Source organism: Chiloscyllium plagiosum, chromosome 37, assembly GCF_004010195.1.
Source record: "Chiloscyllium plagiosum isolate BGI_BamShark_2017 chromosome 37, ASM401019v2, whole genome shotgun sequence".
NCBI classification, from domain to species: domain Eukaryota; kingdom Metazoa; phylum Chordata; class Chondrichthyes; order Orectolobiformes; family Hemiscylliidae; genus Chiloscyllium; species Chiloscyllium plagiosum.
Genome location: NC_057746.1, coordinates 3,527,531 through 3,552,440, shown reverse-complemented (window position 1 = coordinate 3,552,440; position 24,910 = coordinate 3,527,531). Strand labels below are relative to the sequence as shown.

Sequence of the window (24,910 nt, the reverse complement as noted above, 5' to 3'; positions counted from 1 at the left end):
ATACAGACAACACTGGTTGACAAACAGTTACACCCTACAACAGTCTGAGTTCTAGGCAGAGGTTCGACAAGCTCAGACATTTTTCTTTAGAGTGTAGGAGACTGAGGGGGGATCCGATAGAAGTGTATAAGATCGTGAAAGGCATGGATAGGATAAGTGCACTCAGTCATTTTCCCAGGTTTGGGGAATCAAGGACTAGAAGGTTTGAGGTTAGAGAGGAAAGATAAAAAGGGAACCTGAGGGGAAACGTTTTTACACAGAGGATGGTATGCATATGGAATGAGCTGCCAGTGGAGGTGGTTGGGGTGGGTACATTAACAACATTTAAAAGGCACTTTGACAAATTCATGGATAGGAAAGGATTAGTCGGATGTGGGCCAAGTGCAGGGAAATGTGATTTGTATGGAGACATTTTGGTCAGCATGGCCCAGTTTGGCCAATGGCCTGTCTCCATTCTGGGGGACTCTGTGACTCTAACATCTTTTGGACAGCATATAATTTGGGTAATCCAAAGCCTTTATTGTAATAGTCCTCACAAGACATTGCAAACTCTTTTGAGGATGTTTAAAAGTCTGTTTACCTATGTCTCTCAATTCACCAATTGCAACTGGCAGGCGAGGCATTAGGGGAGGAGAGGCGAGAGAGAGATTTGATTTAAGGAGACGGAACTGGGAGCTGAGGCCGGGAGAGTGCAGGGTCTTGGAACAATGGGCCAGAAATTGGAGGATTAACTTGTGTTCATTCCAAAAATAAATAAAAAATTGGTGCCTTCCAATGCAGCATCCAGTGGAACTCCCTCAGAACAGGAATCCACACAGACAGCAGTGAGGGGAATCAGTGCAGGAACCCACACAGACAGCAGTGAGGGGAATCAGTGTAGGAATCCACACAGACAGCAGTGAGGGGAATCAATGCAGGAATCCACACAGACACCAGTGAAGGGAATCAGTGCAGGAATCCACACAGACAGCAGTGAGGGGAATCAGTGCAGAAATCCACACAGACTGCAGTGAGGGGAATCAGTGCAGGAATCCAACAGACTGCAGTGAGGGGAATCAGTGCAGGAATCCACACAGACAGCAGTGAGGGGAATCACTGCAGGAATCCACACAGAGATCAGTGAAGGGAATCAGTGCAGGAATCTACACAGACAGCAGTGAGGGGAATCACTGCAGGAATCCACACAGAGATCAGTGAAGGGAATCAGTGCAGGAATCCACACAGACGGCAGTGAAGAGAATCACTGCAGGAATCCACACAGACAGCAGTGAAGAGAATCACTGCAGGAATCCACACAGACAGCAGTGAAGGGAGTCAGTGGTGTGGACACACTCCCATTTTATAGTAATAACTGGCATAATAGAAACATTCTACGCAAATGTAAAGTTAATATGTGAATGGGTCATTAAGAGTTGAAAGGATGACGCTGGAAAAGCACTGCAGATCAGGCAGCATCCAAGGAGCAGGGGAGTCAACATTTCAGGCATAAGCTCATCATCAGGAATGTCATCATTAAGTCAGGTGGTAAACCATGTAAATGGGGATGCAAGTTGCGAGGTTTGATGATGTAAGCGGGTATGTGAGTGAGGTGGCAGTTGGGTAAAGTTGGTGAATTGGTTGGGTATTTTGGGTGTAGTAAATTAAATAGGTTGTTTTCAGGTTTGGGGCTTAGCAGCTCAGGTTGGAGTGCAGACTGGTGGCAGAATATAATCAGGGTAGGTTAGTTCCAGTAGAGCTGATGTTGAGGAGGATCAGTCTAGGGCTGGTCAAAGTGTCAAGAAGGGAGTTGCAGAGAGAAACAATCGGAGTGATTGGGGTCAGGTCGATAGATACCTAGGAATTGTACTACACTTATACCTTTTGTTTTGTAAATATATTTATTAGCAATTTTTTTAACTTTACAAACATATAAAATTATTGAAAAAAGCAATCAATCTCAAATACCAATATAATAAAAAGAAAAAAAACACAAATTACAACTACTATCTACTAACTACTAACCTACTCTATAATACAAAGCAAACCCTAACACTGTGCAAAGCAACACCAAAAAAAAAAGAAAGAAAAGCAAAAAAAATCAAAAAAACAGCACAAAATACAGAACAGCTATGCTCGGCACAAGGCTCCCAAACAAAGGAACGGGAGCATTGTATATATACCCATATTAACTCGGGAGACCTCCTCCAGGGCCCAGGGCTTGACAAATCTAATCATCCTGGTTAAACAAATGCCCTATTTAAGATAACTGATAAATCTATATCCAAATAACTCAAGTAGGGCTGCCATGTCTTATAAAAATTGTCTGTTGTGTGGTGTTCCATGTTTGTGAAAAGTCCAAGTGAATGTGCTCCATAATTAATTTCTGCCATCCCAGCAAGCCCAGCAGGTTCTCAGACACCTAATTCACCAGAATATTCTTCCTTGCACAGTGTGCAAGAATATTAAATAGTTTTTTCCCATGCCCATCTAAAGATGGTAAATTCGGTAAACCTAAGAGGAGAGATATCGGGTCTACTTTGACTTCAGTTCTCAATACCCTCCCTATCTCTCCCACCACAGCGCTCCAATAAACACGCAGCCTGTGGCATGTCCAGAAGCAATGGGTAAGAGTACCTACACTTATTTTACATTTGGGGCACACTGAAGATGCCCCTTTTTTAAACTTCGCCAGACAGTCTGCTGCCAGATGAGCCCTGTGCAGAACTTTAACTTTGAACTGTAACTGCGTGTCCTGTTACAGATTGAGATCTTTCAAGTAATCTCCCATATGTTCTCCCATGTTTCAGAAGAGATCTCCACTCCCAGCTCTTGCTCCCAGAGCTCACATAACCAGTTAATATCATGCCAGGCCCTGCCATCCAGCAGGCGATAGAGGGCACTAATCGAAAGGGTGCTTGTGGAACGTAGCAACAACCTCTCTGTATCAGGCTTGTAGGGCTTAGCAAGAAGCGTAGTCTTCCTCTGGATGAAATCCCTAACCTGCATAAAATGGAAAAGGTCTCTGCTGGGCAACCCGTGTTTATGGCTCAGTTGCTCAAAAGACATCATAACCTCCCCATCAAACAAATCTCCCAAATTAGAAACTCCTCTCGCTGCCCATAGTTTGAACCCTGAGTCCATCATCCCTGGTCGGAACCCTGACATGCCAACTATAGGTGTAAGTGGCAAAGTCTTGGATAAACAACCCTCACTCTGACGCATCGTCCTCCATGCCTTGACTGAACTATGACAATGGGGTTCAGGCAATGGTCCATAACTGTCCTCATCTTATCCATGAACAACAGGTTAATAAGAGGACACTTTGCCTGGGAGGCCTCGATATCCAGCCATATTGAGTTTGGATCGTTAGCTACCCAATTACAGACAAAGGACAGCAGGGAACTCAACTGATACCTTCTGATGTCTGGGAAATCAACTCCTCCCCCTCCATGAGGCAACTGCAATTTAGTAAGTTTGATGAGGGGCCTCCCACGATGTCAAAGGAACCAAACCACCCCATAAGCTGCCGCAGCGTTGACCTGAGAAACATTATAGGGAGCATGCGCATGGGATAAAGCAAACGAGGAAGAACATTCATCTTAATGAGAGATATTCGGCCCAGCCATGAAATTGGAAGAGCCTCCCATCTCTGGAGATCTCGCCTAATATTGTCGAGCAAGTGAGCAAAGTTAGTCCGAAATAACAGATCAAACCTGGGGGTAATAAAAATGCCTAGGTATTGGAACCCTGCCTGTGACCACTTAAAAGGGAACTTAGGGCCACCTTCAACTTCTGGCACATCCCTAAGGTTTCCCAAAGGCATAGCCTCCGATTTTGCAAAGTTAATCTTATATCCTGAAATAGCCCCAAATGAATTGATACATTGTATCAAATGGGTACGGAGGTCATCGGGTTCGATAAAAACAGAAGGACATCATCCGCGTACGGTGTAATCTTGTGTGCTCTCGATCCCATTTCCGGAGCGGTTATGTGGACGTGGTGACAAATAGCCTCTGCCAGCGGCTCTATCACCAACGTAAACAACAACGGTGAGAGGGGGCAGCCTTGCCGATTACCCCTACCAATTGTAAAATTCCCAGACTTCACCCCGTTGGTGATGACCGGGGCCAGAGGGTGGCGATATAAAACCTCCACCCACCGAGCAAAGACTCCACCCAACCCAAACTATTCTAAGACATAAAAAAGACACGGCCATTCCACCTGTCAAATGCTTTCTCTGCATCTAAGGAAATCACCAACCCCTGAACTGATCGTTGCTGACAAGCTTGGACCATATTCAGCAACTTTCTAATATTATTGGTGGACCTTTGGCCCCTTATAAAGCCTGTCTGGTCATCTTTAATAATATGGGGCAACACCCTTTCCAATCTCAGTGCCAGGATCTTGGACCAGAATCTTGAAATCTGAATTCCTCTTTAATAATATAGGGCAACACCCTTTCCAATCTCAGTGCCAGGATCTTGGGACAGAATCTTGAAATCTGAATTTAATAGAGAGATGGGCCTGTATGAGGCATAATCCTCAGGAAACTTCCCCTTCTTAAGAATTAGGGAAATATTAGCTTCTCTCAAAGATGGTGGTAGGCGTTCATGCATAAAGGAGTGATTGTACATCTCCAACATCGGCCCTGACAGAATCCCTATGAACCCCTTATAAAACTCACCCAGAAGACCATCAGGGCCAGGCGTTTTCCCACTCTGAAGTTGCCTAGCTGCCTACTGTATTTCCTGAACTGTCAAGGGGGCATTAAGGAGAGAGGCCTGTTCCAAGGTTACCCCTGGGAGGTCCAGTTTCTTAAAAAAGGTCTCCATTTTAGCCCTCCTGTCCTCACAATCTTCAGACTGATACAATTCAGAGTAAAAGCTCCGAAAAGCCTCATTAATCTTTTTAGCATTGTATGTAAGGATCCCGGCGCTGTCTCTGATTGAGGAGCACGCTTTTTACTTGTCAGGTACGCTAAATACTTCCCTGGCCTATCCCCATATTCGAACAGCCTCTGTCTAGCAAAAGCAAGTTCTTTCTTTGCGGTTTGTGTCAGTATTGAATTCAAGGCAGCCCAAAGGGCTGCGATCCGCTGTAGCTTAGTCACTGAAGGCCGAGCAAAAAGTGCTGCCTCCACGGCTTCCAATTGCGTCTCAAGCAGACGCTGCTGTTCCTCCTTCTGTCATTTCCAGTTAGCCGAATAGGAAATAACTAATCCCCTAGCAAAGGCCTTAGCAGTCTCCTATAGCATGGACGGACTACTAGTCGTGCCTGAGTTGATAGTCAAGAAGTCCTGAAACTCCTTCAAAAGGTATTCCACAAATTTGGAATCCTTAAGGAGAAAAGGGTCCAAACGCCAGTGCAGCAAACCTAGCCCCTCACTCTTGGCCTTAACCTCCAAATACACTGCTGCATGATCAGAGATAGCTATATTCCCAATTTTACAGCCCATAATCGAATCAAGAAGGGCTGAGGGAGCCAGAAAGAGGTCAATCCTCGTGTGATATTTATGTGGGTTTGAAAAAAAGGTGAAGTCCCTGCCGGTAGAGGGAAGACATCTCCAAATATCCACCAGCCCCAACTCCTCACGTAAGTCAACCACCTGCTTGGCCTGTGAAGAAATAGTTGGGGGCCCACAAGGCATCCTGTCCACTGTCGGATCCAAAAGACAATTTAAAAAAAACCCCATAATAATGTGCCGTGTTCCAAAAGCACTCAACTTAGAGAATGCACTAATCAAAGATTTGAGGGGATGCGCCGGAGGACAGTAGACATTTAAAATGCCATATTCCTCCCCATGTATCAGGGCTTTAAGTATCACAAACCGTCCCTGCTCATCTTTCCCTGCTCTAATAATGTGAATGGAAGATTTTTCTGGATAAGTACTGCCACTCCCCTACTTTTAGTTGTAAAGGATGAAAAGAATACACGGTCATAATCCCCCGTTGTAATTTCAGATGTTCTCCATCATCAAGATGGGTTTCCTGCAACAAAGCAATATCAACCTTTCCCTCTTAAGGCTAGAAAGCACTTTTATCCTTTTAATAGGCGAATGACTTCCCTTAATGTTCCAGATGCACCATTTAATAAGACACTTAGCCATATCCCCTTTCAGACATCCTTGAACCCCTCGGAGGGAGAACCCTGTTTACAAAGTGCTGAGCATAAGTAAATAAAGACTCGTAGAATCGAAAAAAACTATATATACAAAAACTACTCTATCATAACTATAAACAACTATTACTACCAAAAAACTACAAAGAAAACCAACTATAGAACCTTGAATGGAAGACTCTTCCCCCTGCCCATAGGGGGCACTCACCCTACCTATCCCCTCCTTCACAGCTCCTTCAAACCTGGACTGTGCCCCAGCCTTAGGCCAGAAAAATGAACAAGGAGATGATCCTTAAATCAAAAGACAATGTCAGGATCAGCACTCTACCCATCCCTGGCTTTATGACACCCCTACTTGTGACTAAAAGAGAAGCAAAACAAACAAAAAAAAAGGAGAGAGACAACAAAGAACAGCCACAAAATTTCCCATCAGAAAATCCAGTTATTAAAAAAAAAGCAACAACTTATTCCAAAGTCTTTTCCCCCTTTCCAAAAAGGAAATTATTAGGGAGAAAGAAAGGAATTTAAAAAAGGAAGGGAAAACATGGCGAAAAATAGAAAAGAGAACAAACATTAACCATATTCTTCAGGCCAATCTACAAAGTTTTTAGCTTTATCCGCCGAGTCAAATGTATAAACTGAATCCTCATGGCTGAAACAAAGTACTGCAAGGTATCACATGGAGTACTGGATGCCCAGGTTCCTCAGCCTCTTTTTAACTTCATCGAAGGACTTCCTCTTCCTGGAAAAACATGATTTTTGCCCCTTTGTACAGCAGCATATGCAGATCTTTTCCCAAGGATCTGGAAGCTTCTATAACTTTTTGCTTGTCCTTATATGAGTGGAAGTGCATTAGGGTGGGGATGCTGCACCGGCCCTGACCTGTGCACTGTAACCTGATACGCCCTTTCAATCTGAAGCCTGCTGGACTCGATGTGAAGGCCCAAAAACTTAGGCAGCCAGTTTTCAAAGAAATTGACGGGCTGCTCACCTTCCTCATCTTAAGGGAACCCAACAATTCGGAGATTTATCCTCTGACTTTGATTTTCTAGGTCGTCAATATGGTCTCGCAAGACCCGCATCTCTTGCTCCAGCACCTGGATCCAACTGGACAAGGACTCCATTGCAGCTTCCGAGGCCTTAGTTGATGATATGTCAAAGCTCCCCTGACCTGACCAATTTCCAGATGACGGTTTCACTGTCCAACCTTCAGCAATGCTGTGAAGGAACTGGATGATTTCCCACAATTGTGCAGTTGTTCTTTGGGTGATGGTCAGGATCTACTTGTTTATCCTCTCTGTATTCTCTAGTGTAGTACAGAGCAATCATTCTGTAAAACAAGAAAAAGAAACATGATTTCTTCCAACTCCTTCGTCTCCTTTGCTGAAGGGGCTGACTTCTCAGTTAAAAACTGTGACAACAAGGAGTGTCAGTCTGCTATTCCCTGTGTTGGGGTAAGGGTGAATCAGATACACGTCCTTTCATTCCCTCACTCGACTGTCACACACCCTCTGTTTCTAGCAGGGACATTGGATAGTGACCAGGAGCAGACAATGTGCCTACTTTCTTTCCTCCACCCAGACCCCCATCTTCCCAGGCATTGTGAGGGCAATGGAAAAGACAGACGGGCAGCGTGTAAAATGAGCTGTCGATTTGCTCTGAGTCTGAGTGGTGCTGGTGAAGACCAGTCTTGCCTTACTTGTTTCATATAAAAAACACTCAAATGAAAAAAATCTTCCTTGTGTTTTAAAATTACTTGCAGAAAACTCAATGGGCATGAGTGCAAGTCCTAGAGCTGAGGGCAGTTTTGTGCAGCTGACTGCACATCCCAAATTCAGCCATGAGCCACAACACTAGGAAAAACAATCAAATCCAAGCCCAGGTTTTGGGCATTAAAAGGTATTTCAAGAATTAAGACTTCAGTTTTGACAGCTGAATAATAATGGCACTGCATCAACAATCCAGAGACTAAAAGTACAAATCAAATCACATCCATAAAGTGACATCCATATGATTACAGTGAGAAACTGGCAACTTGGCCAAATGGTCCATGCAGGTGTTTATTATCTGCACAAAATAAAAGCGTGAAAATGTTTAGTTTGTCCTAAAAATCCAAATATTGTCCATCAAAGAATGGAACCTACTCAACTGCCTCATCTGGCCTACATGTGACTCCAGTCCCACACAACACAGTTGACTCTGAACAGCCCTCTGAAGTGATCAAACAAACAATAATAAACAATCACTACAAAGTTCAATAATAAGAAATCTCTCTCAATCCTCCCCCTCTGAGGAGGGAGATGTCCCTGAGCACTGCCCCTCCTACTAGGCAACACTTCCTCAGAGAAATGTATTATTCCAGACCTCCACCATCAGTAAGCTACAGGAATTTTAGTTAATTATAGAGAAAGTAAATGATTTTAGGGTTAAACCTTCTGGAAATGATCCCATTCTGCCATTAAAATTAAAGAAGGAAACACTGTCCTCAGGCAACTTAGGAATGTTTGATATTCATGCACACTGGACACACAAAAGTCAGCCCTTCACCATGAAGATTGCTGCATGTGTAAAAATCACATCACTATCACTCACCTCATCATTCCAAATCTTTTCTGCCCTCATCCTCACACACCACATACCATTCACTCATTATACTTGTGCTCACTAATCTGTAATTGCTTCCACTCTGAAAATACCTCCGTTTAAAATTCTCTTTCTCGTTTGCAAATCTGTCTACAGCTTTTCTCTTCTCTACCTCTACCATCTCCTCCATTCCTAAAACCTTAGGACTCCCTCAGATCTGGCCTCACCAACATCTCCCATTTTAATTGCTCCAAATTGGTGGCCATGACTTGAAATGCTGAGGCCCAAATCTCTGGAATTCTCTCCCAAAACATTACCGCCTTTCCATATCGCTGTCTCCTTTAAGACCCACTTTAAGACCAACTGTATTGCCCAAATTTGTGATAATTTATCTGAATATCTCCTCATGTGATTCAAGGTCAGTGTTTGCTTACTAACTGAAACCTGAACGATTATATAAGATAAATAAAGATTTCTAGAGTTCTGCTCATATTAAACATCCAGTCACTTTTTGAAAATTAAGGGCGTGCTGCACTGTCAGTGATGCTGGGATTCAACTATGATGTTAAACCGACAGACGCCTTTTCTGCTCTCTCAGAGATGAGTGTAAAATATTCCATGGTACTATGTTGAAGGTGACGGGAGTTATCACTGGTGATGTAGACAAAATTAAACCTCCATCAACCTAATCAAAAACGGATTGTCTGGTCATTATTACTTTGCCGTTTGTGGGAGTATTCTGTGCACACACTGGGTGCGACGTTTCCTGCACTACAACAACACTTCAAAACTGACTTCATTGGCTGTAAAGCATTTTGGGATACTGGTGACCATGAAAGGCTCCATATAATTGCGAGTTTTTGCTCTTTTCTAATGCGATCACAAAGATAAGACAGTGGGAAGTCTTCAAGGGATTTGAAAAGACAGGAAACGTCGGGATCCCAACACAGAGACAGAACTAACCCTTCACAGTTCACAAGATAATAAACAGCTCCCAAAACACACAGAGAACTCAACAACTGGAAATTGACGAGAATCCTCAGACACTCTGCATCTAATTTCAGGAATGATCCATCAACAAAACTCAGCCTGGAAACCAGAAGGAAATGCTTCCAATAAACACACTCAATATCCAACACACAGCTCCAGTCACACAGTTCAGCACAAAGCACCGAGTAAACAGTTCTCTCAGCTGGATCCTCTCACACAGCATAAGGGACATTTCCACCCCTTATTGTCCACAAAACAGTCAGACTGCCTGAAGATTGGTGTGGATATTATGGGATACAATTTGTATAAAAGCTGCTCCTTCACTCACCATCTCCTCACTTGGTTTTCAGTTCCTCTAGGAAGTGAACCAGCTCTGAACCAGGAAGAGAGGGTGGGCTCTCTGATTGACGACCCTCACAGTCAATCCAAATATTTCTGGAGCAACATGAATTTCCTGAAACTTGGGAAACTGACCGGGGAAATGGAGGTGACTTTGAGCAGCAGATCAGGTGGGGATTTAAACTTGTCACTGTCCCATCTGAATAAAACCTCACTTATTGCAGCTGCTGTCTCAGTTTCCCCGGGAAATGTTTGATTTCTGCTCTGGGAATAGCATTCGTCATCCTCAGACTGACATTAGTTATGGATGTTTATCCTTGCGATAATGTGCAAGGGATCAGAACATGCATGAATTCAGAGAGGGCATGAGACTATGTGAGAAAGTTGTGAATTCAGGACTAGGATAATTAATGGAAGTTTGTCCATTTGGGGCTAGTAGAAGGGAGGGAAGTGGTAGAGGCAGATGATGGGATGGTTTTAATCATACTTACCTGAGCAGAGAGGTCAATAACCAGGGAGCAGAGATTAAAAGTAATTGATGGAAGGATTAGAGGGTGTTGAAGAATATACTTTATCACCCAGAGCGTGTTCAAGGCCTAAAACGTTCTGTCTGGAAGGATCATTGAGGCAGAAACCGCTCCTCGTATTTTAATAAAACATTCGGAAAGGAATGGAAGAATAACTTTTTCACGTTTAAAACGAGGATGGAATAACTTCTCTATGTTGCCACTCCACCAAACTCTCACAGAATAGATTCAGCACTTTCTGCGACAGCCCCAGCCTTTTCAGCCTCTCCCTGTGGCTCAAATCCTCCAACCCTGGCAACATCCTTGTCAATCTTTTCTGAACTCTTTCAAGTTTCGCAACATCCTTCCAACAGAAAGGAGACCAGAATTGCACACAATATTCCAAAATTGACCTAACCTGTACAATGGCAACATGACCTCCCAACTCCTATACTCAATGCTCTGACCAATCAAGGAAAGCATACCAAACCCCCTCTTAACTATCCTATCTACCTGCGATTCTACTTTCAAGGAGCTATGAACCTGCACTCCAAGGTCTCTTTGTTCAGCAAATGGGACTACATTAGGTGAGAATATCTGGTGGGCGTGGATGAGTTGGACCAAAGAGTCTGTTTCCATGCTGTACTTCGCTAAGACTCTCTTGGCCTCTGGTGATCAGCACTGCCTGCTAGCCCGTCTCAGGCCACAGTGATCAGCACCATTTACACACCTCCTTTCCAGACTCGAGAAAAAGCAGGACAGCAGGAATAAAAGCCAGAGATGACATTGTATTGAATGAGATCACTTACGGACCTTTCTCAACAGAAAGCAATTCCCCTCCTTCATCCCACGTTGATGCCCGTATCTGCCTAAGACAGTTCTCATACAGAAAAGCGAATGGGATGTTGAAGAACTCTTTAGGTACTAGCCACGCCAAGGCGTGGATCAGAATGTTGCCCAGAGAGAGAGAAAGAGAAAATGGCCACAATCATCCTTGTGTATTGCATATTGAACAATATCACCAATTATAAGGTTTAGACTAGGTCAGCCTGGTAGAGGTTCTGGGGGGCATAACTGAATAAAAACATCCTGGAAGTGAAACAAGATGTGAATGTTGAACCGATGCTGGGGGCAGCTGAAGTTACACAGCAGGTAACCCGTAGGCAAGGCTATCAGTTGCCAACTCACGGGCACCTGCTTACACAATAAGACCCAACTCATACGTTGAGACATTTCACAAGTCCCAGAGCTTGTGCACCTTCTGTGTACTTCCACTTGCATCCCTTTCTCCTGTCCCTTCTCTTATGTGTAATCAACTCCCACATCCCTTTTGTGCATCATTGCCTTGGATGCTGTGGGTCTTCCTGCTCTGATCTGGTGTCAAATGCATCCGAGGATTCACATCCCACACTGATTTTGTCAGTTTGAAAGTCTCCGAGGAAGAAGAATGCACATTTCTAAACTAGAAATCTCTGGGGAACTGAGACAGCAGCTGCAACAAGTGAGGTTTTATTCAGATGGGACAACGACAAGTTTAAATCCCCACCTGATCTGCTGCTCAGAGTCACCTCCATTTAACCGGTCAGTTTCCCAAGTTTCATGAAACGCATATTAAAGAACAGAAACCAGCATATCCTATTATAATAGATGAAAGTTTTAATCTAAGATTGCTTACTATATCACATTTTCTGTGATACTGGACTCCTTTGGCTATACATTCTATGAGCATGATCTTAACCTACACAACCATCTGATGGAGGAGTGGCACTCAAAAGCTAGTGCTTCCGAATAAACCTGTTTGACTTTAACCTGATGTTGTGTGATTTTTAACTTTGTCCACCCCAGTCCAATACCGGCAGCTCCATATCAGAAATATTTGGATTGACTGTGAGAGACGTCAATCAGAGAGCCCACCCACTCTGCCCATTGTCTCCTCTTCCTCTTCCAGAGCTGGTTCACTTCCTATAGGGACTGAAAACCAAGTGAGGAGATGGTGAGTGAAGGAGCAGCTTTTATACAAATTGTATCCCATAATATCCACACCAATCTTCAGGCAGACTGACTATCCTGTGGGCAGTCAGGGGGTGGAAATGTCCCTTATGCTGTGTGAGAAGATCCAGCTGAGAGAGCTGTTTACTCGGTACTTTGTGCTGAACTGTTTGACTGGAGCTGTGTGTTGGATATTGTGTGTGTTTATTGGAAGCATTTCCCTCTGATTTCCAGGCTTGAGTTTTGTTGATGGCTCATTCCTGAACATCAGAAGGTGAGGTGACATTATCTGGGAGATGCAGAATGTCTGGGGATTCTTATTAATTTCTTACTTTTGAGTTGTGTATGTGTTGGGAGTTGACTATTATCCTGCAGACTGGGAATAGTCAGTTCTTTTTATATTGGGACCTGGATTTTGTCTGTCTTATTTAATCCTTCCATGGTATCACAGCACCCTGTCTCTGTGAACCTCTTAAGAAAAATAATTACAATGGCATAGAGCTTTTCACTGTGGGAAATAGAACCCACTCACTTCAATAATTTCAGTTCGAAACAAGATCTGAAGCAACAGTATCGTTTATTATACGCTTGCAAGTGTGGTGCCTAAAATAGACACACAGAGTTTAGCAAGTACATATCTTAGAGTCATAGAGATGTACAGCATGGAAACAGACCCTTCGGTCCAACCTGTCCATGCCGACCAGACATCCCAACCCAATCTAGTCCCACCTGCCAGCACAGCCCATATCCCTCCAAACCCTTCCTATTCATATACCAATTCAAATGCCTCTTAAATGTTCTTATATAGGATTCGTTTCTCTTTCCCTCCTCCCACTACTCTAAACCCGGCACCCATTACTATTGCCTTGTCTTATCTCTTGCCTTATCCGGTCTTGTGCACAACAAAATACAAGTTTTACTTGGCCATTTCACCACATCCTGCTGTGGCCCATTGTTAGGTATATCCTCCTTCACTACCATCTGTTTCCCTTACTTGTAACATTTCCTCCCATCCATATTGAGCCTTATGACCTTTTAATTCTGGTTTGTTTTTGTTTTTGCAGAAGTGGGAAACAGATGCTTATAACTACTGCTTGTACAGGCATATCTAACTTAACCCCCTCCCCTCACAGCACCTTATCTATTTGTCTGTAACATCTACCATTGTTTGTAGGCACATTTCATTCTTGTATGCACATTTTAGCTAATACAAAAACAATTATATATTTCCTTCACATAATTTTCGTTCTTGTTGACTCAGCTCTTAATTGAAACAATTATACACTGGTGTGAGTTCATTTACCTTGCATAAGTAATTATGATTGCAGAAGTAACACTATTTTACCTATATCCCACATCACAAACACAGATGTCCCACAGTGCTTAAAATCCAGTTAAAACCTCAGAAGTGTGTTATCTGCTGTTCTGTCAGAAACATGGCCATCAAAGTGCACAGAGCAAGCTCCCATAAATATCAATGTGATAATTTAGGTCATTTTGTTTGGTGGTGTTGGCTGAGATATACATGGGATCCTGACGAAATTTTAAAAGGCATTTGAATTCCAAATGACATGATTTCACATCTTATAATGTTTATTCTGACAAACCAGGTCAAAGCAACATTGTGTTAAACAATCCTTATCCACAACTAAAACAGTAAACTGCAGAGGAGACCTCCCTTCTTAATTTTTAACACCACGATATACTCATGCTACAGTTGTACTTTATATTCTGCAATCTGCACTCAGTATTTATAGGTGCCAGTCCAATGACATCCTTAACTTGCAATGGGCTTAGTTATTAACACATGAATTCGGTGCAGGAGTAGTCCATCTGGACCTTTGACCCTGCCCAGCTATTCAAAAAGATCATGGTTGATATCTATGTTGTCCTTTTTTCATGTAAGGGGGGGGCATGGTGGCTGTGCTTAACACTGCTTCCTCACAGCGCCAGGGACCTAGGTTCAATTCTAGCCTTGGGTGACTGTGTGGAGTTTGCGTGTTCTCCCTGTGTCTGCGTGAGTTTTCTCCACGTGCTCCGGTTTCCTTTCTCAGTCCAAAGATTTGCAGGTTAGGTGGATTGGCCAATGCTAAATTGCCCACAGTGTCCTGGGGTGTGTGAGTTAGCCATGGGAAATGCAGGGTTATAGGTAGGGGAGTGTGTATCTGGGTGGGTGCTCTTTGGAAGATTGGCGATGGGCCAAACAGCCTGCTGCCACACTGTAGGGATTCTATGTACTTCATGATGATAATCCTGGAATGAGGGCTGAGAGATTTTGGTGAAATACAGTGCTGCTGCTGATGATGATGATAGCTCACTGCGCTTCATGGACATCTGGTTTTTGGATCTCTCCTTAGTCTACTTCCCTCATGATGATGAAGTACCCATTCATCAGTTGGGAGGGGAGTAGTAGTTTTCCTTGAACTTGTTTCACCTGAAGCCCTGGCAATCCTTGGAGTTAATATTAAGGACTGTTCTACCTCCCAGTAGAATGGGACATATCCAAGGACAGTGACCATGAGTCTGGGATGTATCCAGATTGATATGATTTAGTGTTGATAGTTCACTGTGAATTAATGGCCCAGTCTAAATTCTGTCTGTCTTTCCCATTGCCCAAATGGTGCCTGGGACAACGGGGGACGTGGAGGGGTGGTTATGCTTGGTGAAGGGAAAGAAAGTAGCCACATTGTCTGCTCCGAGTCACTATCCATGGTTCCTGCTAGAAACACAGAGCGCGTTACAATCAGTTGAGGAAAAAGAAAGCACTTGTATCTGATTCCCCCAAACAGTTGAATAGGAGCCTATCACTCACTGTGGCACAGTCTCTAACTGAGCAGTCAGCCCCCTCAGCAAAGGAAGAGAGGGAGATGGAAAAATTCATGTTTCCTCTTGCTGTTTTACAGAAGGATTGCACTGTACTACACCAGAGAATCAAAGAGGATATACACTGTAGATAGATCCTGATTATCACCCAAGGAGCAATTGCACAGCCGTGGGAAGACATTTAGTCCTGCACAGCATTGCTCAACACAGAGAAGGTTGGGCAGTGAAATCGTCATCTGGAAATCAGTCAGGTCAGGGGAGCTTTGACATACCATCAGATCTGAAACTGGTCAGTGGTGTGGAGCCTTCCATCAGAACCAACCTTTCTGAAGGTTCGGCTGTGGGTGATCGGTCAGGGTGAGGCTGGGAAGAAGTGTGAGTGGCTTCAAGTGTGGTGAGACCTTCAATCATTCATCAAGCCTCATGAACTACTGACCCTTTCCTCTGGGTAAAGAGGCTTTTCAACTGTGAAGTTTGTGAGGAGAGTTTCACAGACTCATCAGATCCCCAGCAACAGTGAATCACTATTAGTACAAGGTCAGCTGCATGGAAGAAAAACCTTTCAAGTGTGAATTGTGCAACAAATCATTCTGGTGCTCGTCAGACTTTCTTGTGCACCAACGCACTCACACAGGGGAGAAACCATTTACCTGTGACGTGTGTAAGAAATCATTCTCTCAGTCAGCGACCCTACGTGTTCACCAACGTATTCATACAGGGGAGAAGCCATTTACATGTGAGGTATGTGAGAAATCATTCACACAGTTATCGAGTCTCCGGGTCCACCAAACAATCCATACAGGGGAGAAATTCTTCAAGTGTGAAGTTTGTGATAAAGCATTCGCAACATCTACGAGGCTCCTGGAACACCAGAGCATCCATACAGGGGAGAAACCTTTCAGGTGTCAGGTGTGTAACAAATCATTCTCACGCTCAACTCACTTCCGTACACACCAACGCATTCACACTGGGGAGAAACCGTTCACCTGCCAAGTGTGTAACAAATCATTCTCACGGTCATCGAACCTCCTTGAACACCAACGTCTTCACACTGGGGAGAAAACTTTCAAGTGTGAGGTGTGCAATAAGACCTTTGCACAATTGTCAGGCCTGGTGAAACACCGACACACTCACACAGGGGAGAAGAAAATATTCACTTGTGACGTGTGTAATAAGGAGTTTGAACAGTTGTGGGGAATGTTGGATCACCGTCGCATTCACACAGTCGGGGAAGCTAAATGAGGTGTGTGACTGAGCATTCACACAGACAGTGACACTCATCAAATATGGACACAACCACACCGAGAAAGACTTTTTACTAGGCTGTGACAAATGCTTCACCACGCAACATTGCTGACCAAAGAGAAACCATTGAAATGTAAGGTATGCAGTTGTGTATTCACACTGTCAGTGACACTGACATGTCCACGTAATGCAAGGTGTTTAATGAGGCCTTTGTACAGTCATTAGGCTTGATGTATCACAAAAGTATTCCTGCTGGGGAAACAACTGTTGATGTGTGAAATCTGTGACATTTTCTTCACAAACTCACCAGAACTGCTCCCTCAGAGAATCTCCACGGTGGAGTACTGCGTGCGAAATCCTTGACTCTTTTGTAACACCAGAAGGTTCAAGCAGGAGATGAACTCTTCCAGTGTAAAGTTTATAATAAGATATTCACCCCAGATCTCCAAAAATACCACTGGATCCAGACTTGTCTAAAATGTGATACACAGTGAGCGTACCTCCGGTCCGTCAATGCATTCATGTAAGGGAGAAACACTGTCTGTGTGAGTCCTGTAATAAAGCATTCAATTCTTGGCTCTCTTGGTACATCAGTGAATCCACACGGGAGACAAATCTTTCCAGTGGTGATGTATGTCCAGATTGTTTCACATTGTCCTCTCACCAGACACCGACATCTCCACATGGGCTCAAAGCTGAGTCACCTGCTTCCATGGCAATGAGAGCTGTCTGTGTTATTTACCCTGCAGTGCTCATGCAGGGGAGTTATTGTTCCAAAGTACTGTCTGTCTCAACAGTATCTATTTCAAACCTCTCCCACTATCAGTCCTATTGTTTCAAAAATGTGTAACACTGGGCCTGATTACCAAACATCACCAGAAGATATCAATATGTACAGAAGCTCCTGTATAAATTCAGCATTCTTTCACTTTCACCAAAAAAACAGTCAGGTAGTCAGTAGTTTGAAAGGCTTCAGTTTCTGATTGACCAGCACAGGCACCGGGGGTAATAACGGAGGTACCTCAATTAGCCTCAGTATCTTTAGACTGTGGAGGAGGAGAAGAATCAGCCAGCAATCCCATTCCTCATCAGTGAGCCCAGCTGGGAGGTCAGAGGGAGGGCAGGATGTGCCTCGACTGTGACAGTCTCCACTGTCTCGCAACATTCACTCTGTCGCTGACCACATGCTGAGTGGTGACTCGAATAGAGCAGTATAGGCCAGTCAATATCTATAGACTGTCCTCCAGGCTAGTACCTTGAAGACAGAAGAATAAGCAGACAACAGCTTGTATATATTTAGGGCCCAAAGTGTTTCCTAGAGATGTGATCCGATAGAAATTAAAGCAGCAGAGACAAAGGTTTGACAAGAAAAAGATTAACTAAAATATGGTGTAAGTGATGGGTTTAACAATGGTGCTAAACAAGAGGGCACAGGTAATGATGCAGAGAGGTTCAAAGAGGGAATTCTGAAAATTACTGAATGCTGAAGGGGCATTACACATTGTTAACATGGGGTAGGGGAGAAGAGAAACCCTTCAAGTAAAATTTACATTCAAGCTTTCATGATACTTTGAACCTTTTGAGACACAGAGGAATCAGGTGTGTGTCTGATCCCCCAACCTCATACTCCTTCTCGCCTTCTCCCCATGGTACTTTTATATTTTACAGTTCTCTCTTGAATTCTCCATTGGGCCTGCCTCCACAACTCTTGAGCCTTATGTTCCAGACCCTAACCACTCACTGTATGAAGTATTGTTTCTAATGTCATCACTATCAGTTTTGCTAATCACCTTAAGCTTGTGTCCCTTCACACTGGATCCTTGCATGAGTGGGATCAGTTTCTTCTTGTTTGGTCTATCTGGACCCCTCGTGATTTTGAAAACCTTTATCACATATGCTCTTAACCCTCTCTTCTCCAGTGAGAATAGCCCCTCTTCTGCAATCTTATTCTATATCTGAAGTCTGTCATTCCTGGAGCCATTCACATGAATCTTTATTCCACCAACAATAATATCTTCACTGGACACAGCTCAGGTGAAGACAATATTTAATCTGGGTTTCATATGTAATTATCTTGCTTTTGTAATCTGTGCCCTTGTTGATAATTCCTAGGATGCCATTTGCTTTATTAACTAATCGCTCAAACTCTCCTGCAACTTTCATTGATTTTGCACAGCTTCACAGAGATCCTTTTGCTCCTCCACCCTTTTAGAATTGTACCTTTAGATTCGGTTGCTTTTCGGTGCTCTGTTTATCAAAATAAACCACATCACACTTTTGAGCATTAAATGTTATCTCCCATCTCTCTGCCCCATTTCACAAACCTGTTTATTTCCTTTTGAAATTTTACAGCATCCTCCTCACAGTTTATAACATTTGCACATTTAATGTAAATGTTGTTATTGTGCTGAGCACACCAAGATCTAGGTCATTAATTATATCTCAGGAAGAACTATGTCCCTTAGCACCAATCCTGGAGAACATCACTATAAACCTTTTTCCCACTTGAGATACATCCATTAATCACTCCTCACTATTTATTGTCACTCGGATCATGTTATAACCACGAAGCAATTTTCCTTTTGCTTAACTTTACTCACAAAGCTGTGTGTGGCATGTTTTCAACTGCGTTTTGGATGTCCATGTACACCATATTATCCAGGCTTGAGCTGACATGTGGCAAATATTATTTGCACCACACAAAGGCCAGGCAATAACTATCTCAACTAAATGACCATCTGACCAATTCCCTTTGGCATTCAATGTTAGCACCACTGAATCCCCTGCTATCAATATCCTGGGGGTTACCATTAACCAGAAACTCAACTGGATTTGCCACATATACACAGTGGCTATAGGAGCAGGTCAGATATTAGGAATACTGTGGTGAGGAACTCACCTCCTGACTTCCCAAAGTCTGTCCACCATGCACAAGGCATAAGTCCGGAGTGCAATGGACTACTTCCCACGTACCTGGATGGATGCAGCTGCAATAACACTCAAGGAGTCTGACACCATGCTTCATCAAGCCTTTCTTTTGCATCATCAGAAGATTTCTGGAGATTAGTTACTCATTGCCGTTTATCTTTCCTTAGTTAACTCACATTTGCCCAAGTGACCTATTTTGTCCTGACTTATTATTTCTAGAAGGTTTACTCCTACTAATGTCAAATACTGCATTTATCTTACATTCATATTTGAACGAGGCTGTAATACTTGCAGTTTTTCCAATCTCCTGCTCCACACCCAATTCTCAGGGAAGACTGGAAAATTATGGCCAGTGCCTCCACAATTCTCACTTCAGCCAAATAATCTCATCTTTAAAGGCAGCCCAATGTACATTTACCATTTCACCTGATAATCTATTATTCTAATTTATCTTGCCAGATCTGTTCCTTACCCAACTGCAGTTGTTTTTTTCCTAGTTAACTATTCTTGTTCATGGTTGTTCCTTGTCTTTCTCAGTCACCACACCTAAACCTTCTGATATAATGGTCACTATACTCTGTGAATACCCCTCCTGATACTTGTACCTGTTCAGTAACATCCTCAATCCTGGCATTAGCAAGGTAACATACCATCTGGATTCATGTCTCAGGCCACAAAAACATTTGTCTATTCCTTGAACTATCAAGTCTCTTACTGCTGTTCCAGTCTTCAGGGTACCTCCCTGTAAAGATGTGCCAACTGTGGTGCCATGGTTCCTAGATCACCCATCTCTTTCATCAGGATTCAGAGCTCAGGACTGGCTGGAGAGTGAGATACATTCAGAGGTCCTGCACTACTTGCCTTCCTCTAACTTCCTAAACCCATTCCTTAACAGCCTTGCTCCAATTTTAATGTAATGGCCACTGTGCTTGTAAAGGTATCCAGTTCCCAGGAATGGGCAAGGGGTAGAAACAGACCTGTTGTGATGTGAATTATTGACAGATCCTCCTCAGGTGCTGGGTGTTTGAATAATACTATGGTGAATATTTGTACTCTTCTGTCCATGAAGACTACTATCCTGAGTATGGTAAGGGAGTGGGGATAAGCCTCTACAGATCTCTTGCATTCCCTCAGCCCGTAAACACCTTGGTGTTATAACAATGTGATACATTCACCTTACACCCTTCAGAGATTCATTTCATGATCGGGGAAACATCTTGAGTTATTTTCAGGTTCTTTGATATTTTGGCTTGACTCTAAATTTGGTGTAAGCTAAATATTGCGGTGATGTTCCTGTGTTGTTTTATCTCACAATAAATTCACCGTTTAGCTTAAGCCAAGCAGTCTAATTTCTTAGCCCAGTGTGTTTTTTTTTTTCACACAAACACTTAGGATCCTATGTAAGAGTCTGGTACACAATATACTGATCCATGTCTCTATGAACTGGGACAGTCCAGGGGTTTATAATGTCAGTATATAGAGTCATGGAATTGTACTGGATGGAAACAGACCCTTAGGTCTAATCAGTCCATGACGACCATAAACCCACAATAAACCAGTCCCATCTCCCCAAGCTTAGCCCATATCCTTCTCAACCTTCTGTATTCGTGTACTTATCCAAATGTTTTTTCATTTTTTTGACTATTAAAGATTCCAAAAGAATCACAACAAAAATATTAAACTACTGAATTGTAATAACTTTCATAAGTTAGAAGTAAATTTGCAATCTCAGGTGCTCTCAGTCCACCATTTCCCATGATGCATCCATATTCCTAAAAGAAAAACTTGCATATGTCAACTTTCACCACCTCAGGGTGTCAAAAAGCACTTCACAGCCAATGAAGTTAACGGTTGTAAGTAACTGATTTCATAAATCATGTGTTCCCAAAAGTAGCAACAGTACTCTGGTTTTTGAAGGGAGCCAAGAAACTACAACCTTCTAACTCAGATACAAAATGCACACTAAACCATAACCAGCCTTCAGTCACACAAACAGCCTCCTACCACCACCCTCTGCTTCCTGTCACTAAGCCAATTTTGGATCCAACTTGTAACTTACCTTGGATCCCATGTGCTTTTATCACCTTTAATCTTTCTTCCACATGAAGGCATGACCTTCCTTATTAAAGGCATTGCTGAAATTCATATAAACGACATTAGCTGAACAGCCCTGATCAACACACTTGGTCAGCTCCTTGAAACATTCAGCCAGATTTGTTAGGCATGACCTTCCTCCGACAAAGCCATGCTGTTTCCCCCAGATAAAACCTTTCTTCATTAGATATATGATAAAGTGGATATGAAACAATTGGCTCAAAGTGGTGTTGAAGGAAGAGGTTTTGCTTAACTCTTGTAATGCACATAAGAAATCCTGAGGATTTGGCATGTTTTAGAATTGAGCAAGTGGTGACCACCAACTTGTTAAAGACTGAAAAATTAGAATAAGTATAAATGAGTCAGAAACAATAAAACTGAATCTGAAACTTTTATAAATGTCGAAGAAAGAGAGCGACTGAAGTAATTGCTTTGGTCCTTCAAGCCAGAAATGGGAAATTGTCACAAGGAATGAAGGAAGGGAAAACAATTTGTTACATACCAACAATAGATTGCAATTAAGGATCAAGTAAAAATGAGGAATTCCAATCTTTCTCTGCTTCTGTTATTTACTTTCGGAGAAATTTGAGACAAAAAGCTGATGAATTTCTATGATATGATTCTGAGATTATGAGATGGTTAGGTTCAAAGAATAAATTGTTGAATACTCCAGAGAAACACTGCACTCATTTTATCTTGAGATCTCAGTCCTCACTTTTACCAACATTTGAATACACTCTTATGCATTGTGACTGTTGAAGTTTAAAAAAAACACATTCTACTGCCACAAGAGGTTCATTTAATATATTTTCTGCTTCTCCACCAACATTGATTACTGTTATTGGATTGCAGCTCTCCTTGTATTGGCTTAAATAGGATATTATAAAATGGAAAAAGGTGCAGAAAGATTTACAAGGATATTACTGAAGCTGGAGGGTTTGACTTATAAGAAGAGGCAAGATAGGCTGGGACTTTTTTCACTGGAGCATAGGAAGTTAAGGGGTGACCTTACAGAGATTTCTACGATCATGAGGAGTATGTTGCCAGGATTGGACAGCTTGAGCTATAGGAAGACACTGAATAGGCTGGGGCTGTTGTCCCTGCAGCACTGGAGACTGAAGGGTGACCTTATAGAAGTTTATAAAATCATGAGGGGCATGGATAGGGTAAATAGACAAGTTATTTTCCTTGGGATGGGAGAGTCCAGAACTAAAGGGCATAGGTTTAGGGTGAGGGGGAAAGATTTAAAACGGACTTACGGGGCAACTTTTTCACGCTAAGGGTGGTGTGTGCATGGAATGAGCTGCCAGAGGAAGTGGTGGAGGCTGGTAAAATTACAACACTTAGAAGGCATCCAGATGGGTATATGAATAGGAAGGGTTTAAAGGAATATGGGCCAAGTACTGGCAAACGAGACTAGTTTAATTTCGGATATCTGGTCAGCATGGACGAGTTGGCCAAAAGGCCTGTTTCCATGCTGTACATCTCTGTGACTATAGATAAGGTGAATGGCAAATGTCTTTTCCCTTGAGTAGGGGATAATTTTAAGGTGAGAGGAGAAAGATTTAAAAGAGGCAACTTTTTCACTCACAGTTCGTATGTTGTACATTCGAACTGCCAGAGGAAATGTTAGATGTAGATGTTGTTCTAACATTCAAAAGACATTTGGACAGGTACATGAAAAGGAAAGATTCAGAGGTATATGGACCTAGTTTAGATTAGGATTCTTGGTCGACAATGAGAGGCTGGGCTGAAGATTCTGTTTCCGTGCTGTAGACTCTATGACTGACAACAACATATAATATTTCTGTGTAAGGGGTTATGTCCCAAGACCATGTACAAAAGGCTTTTCAATTTCAAACCTTAAAGTTTGATTTGATTTAAAGTGGTGACCAATTAGAGCTGCAGGTGTCACTTTTGTCTGGGTCCCTGAAGCTGTGAAAGGTGGTAAAGTCCCTGGTGTCAGGAGGCATAAAACTGATGGAGAAAAGTGGGCTGACTCCAGAAGTGATGAACAACGTACTGATAGAGGTTCCCCACATCAATAAAGCCCCAACATCAGAAATCCTTCTGGGTAATCCAAGATGGAGGATGGGAAAAGATTTCTGGCTGTAACAGCTGCTCCTTTTTTGAGGTATTTTAGGCGCTGGAGGAGATTTCTTCGAATTCCAGGAGCAGCAATTACTGTTTTATATGCTGTTGCACTGATTTGGAACTTTGTGGAAAAACAAGTCAAAACAACAGCAGTTTTAAAAGGGAGAAGAGCAGACAAAGGAAGCACATGGTGAGGTCAGTGCAGGGGAGAGAGAGAGAGAGCCTGCACAGTTACTGCCTTTGCTGTTTGAATTCGTGTATCGCTGGATATCGGAGTGGATAACAAACAGTGAATTTCGCAAATGATCTTGGAGGAACCGGTTTGGACGAAGTTCACAACGAAGTAGATAAGTGTATTGTTTTTAAGTGGGACATACAGAAAGTCTGCAGTAGTGAATAGTGTTGGTTCTTTCTTGATTATATATTTTTGGAGATATGTCTCATGATTAAACTCAAAATATAAGCCATAACTATTAATTTAACCTGAGGCAGTGTTTGTAGAGGAATAAGACGGTGTTATTTTCTGGGTCTGTAGATTGTGAAGGAGCAAAAATGGTCTTTAATAGAGTGATATGTGCTTCTTCTCAAATGTGGGAGTTTAAAGAGAGTTTAAGGGTTACTGCAGATTATATCTGCAATAAATGCTATTGGTTGCGAATCTTATCAGATCGAATGGATGGGTTGGAGAGACAGATAGAAGTGATGAGGAATTTGCAACAGCAACAGTGTGTGATGGATGGCAGTTATAGCAAGAGGGGCAAGTCTCAGATACAGTCACATAGATGGGTTAACTCCCGAAAAGGTAAGAGAGGTAGGAAGCTAGTGCAGGAGCCTTCTGTGGCTATACCTATTTCAAACAAGTATTCTGTTTTGGAAAATGTAGGAGGTGATGGGTTCTCAGGGGAATGTAGCACGAACAGCTAAGTTTCTGGTATTGAGACTGGCTCTAACGAAGGGTATGTTGGGTTCCAAGAGATCAATTAGACAATAGACGCCGGAGTAGGCCATTCTGCGCTTCGAGGCTGCACCGCCATTCAATATGATCATGGCTGATCATTCTTAATCAGTATCCTGTTCCTGCCTTATCTCCATAACCCTTGATTCCACTATCTTTGAGAGCTCTATCCAACTCTTTCTTAAATGAATCCAGAGACTGGGCCTCCACTGCCCTCTGCGGCAGAGCATTCCACACAGCACCACTCTCTGGGTGAACAAGTTTCTCC

The 24,910-nt window shown here is 42.8% G+C and overlaps 2 protein-coding genes across 2 annotated transcripts in view; one reads left to right on the top strand and one right to left on the bottom strand.

Annotated features, from left to right (window-relative positions):
* Positions 1–24,910, bottom strand: part of LOC122541621 (zinc finger protein 239-like) — a 182,746-nt gene that overhangs the window by 88,127 nt on the left and 69,709 nt on the right. The gene's annotated exons all lie outside the window — the stretch shown is intronic.
* LOC122541638 (zinc finger protein 239-like) lies at positions 12,469–17,144 on the top strand. The gene is made up of 2 exons (XM_043678563.1): positions 12,469–12,507; positions 15,407–17,144. The coding sequence occupies exon 2, from the start codon at positions 15,873–15,875 to the stop codon at positions 16,566–16,568; it is 696 nt and encodes a 231-aa protein (XP_043534498.1). The 5' UTR covers positions 12,469–12,507; positions 15,407–15,872; the 3' UTR covers positions 16,569–17,144.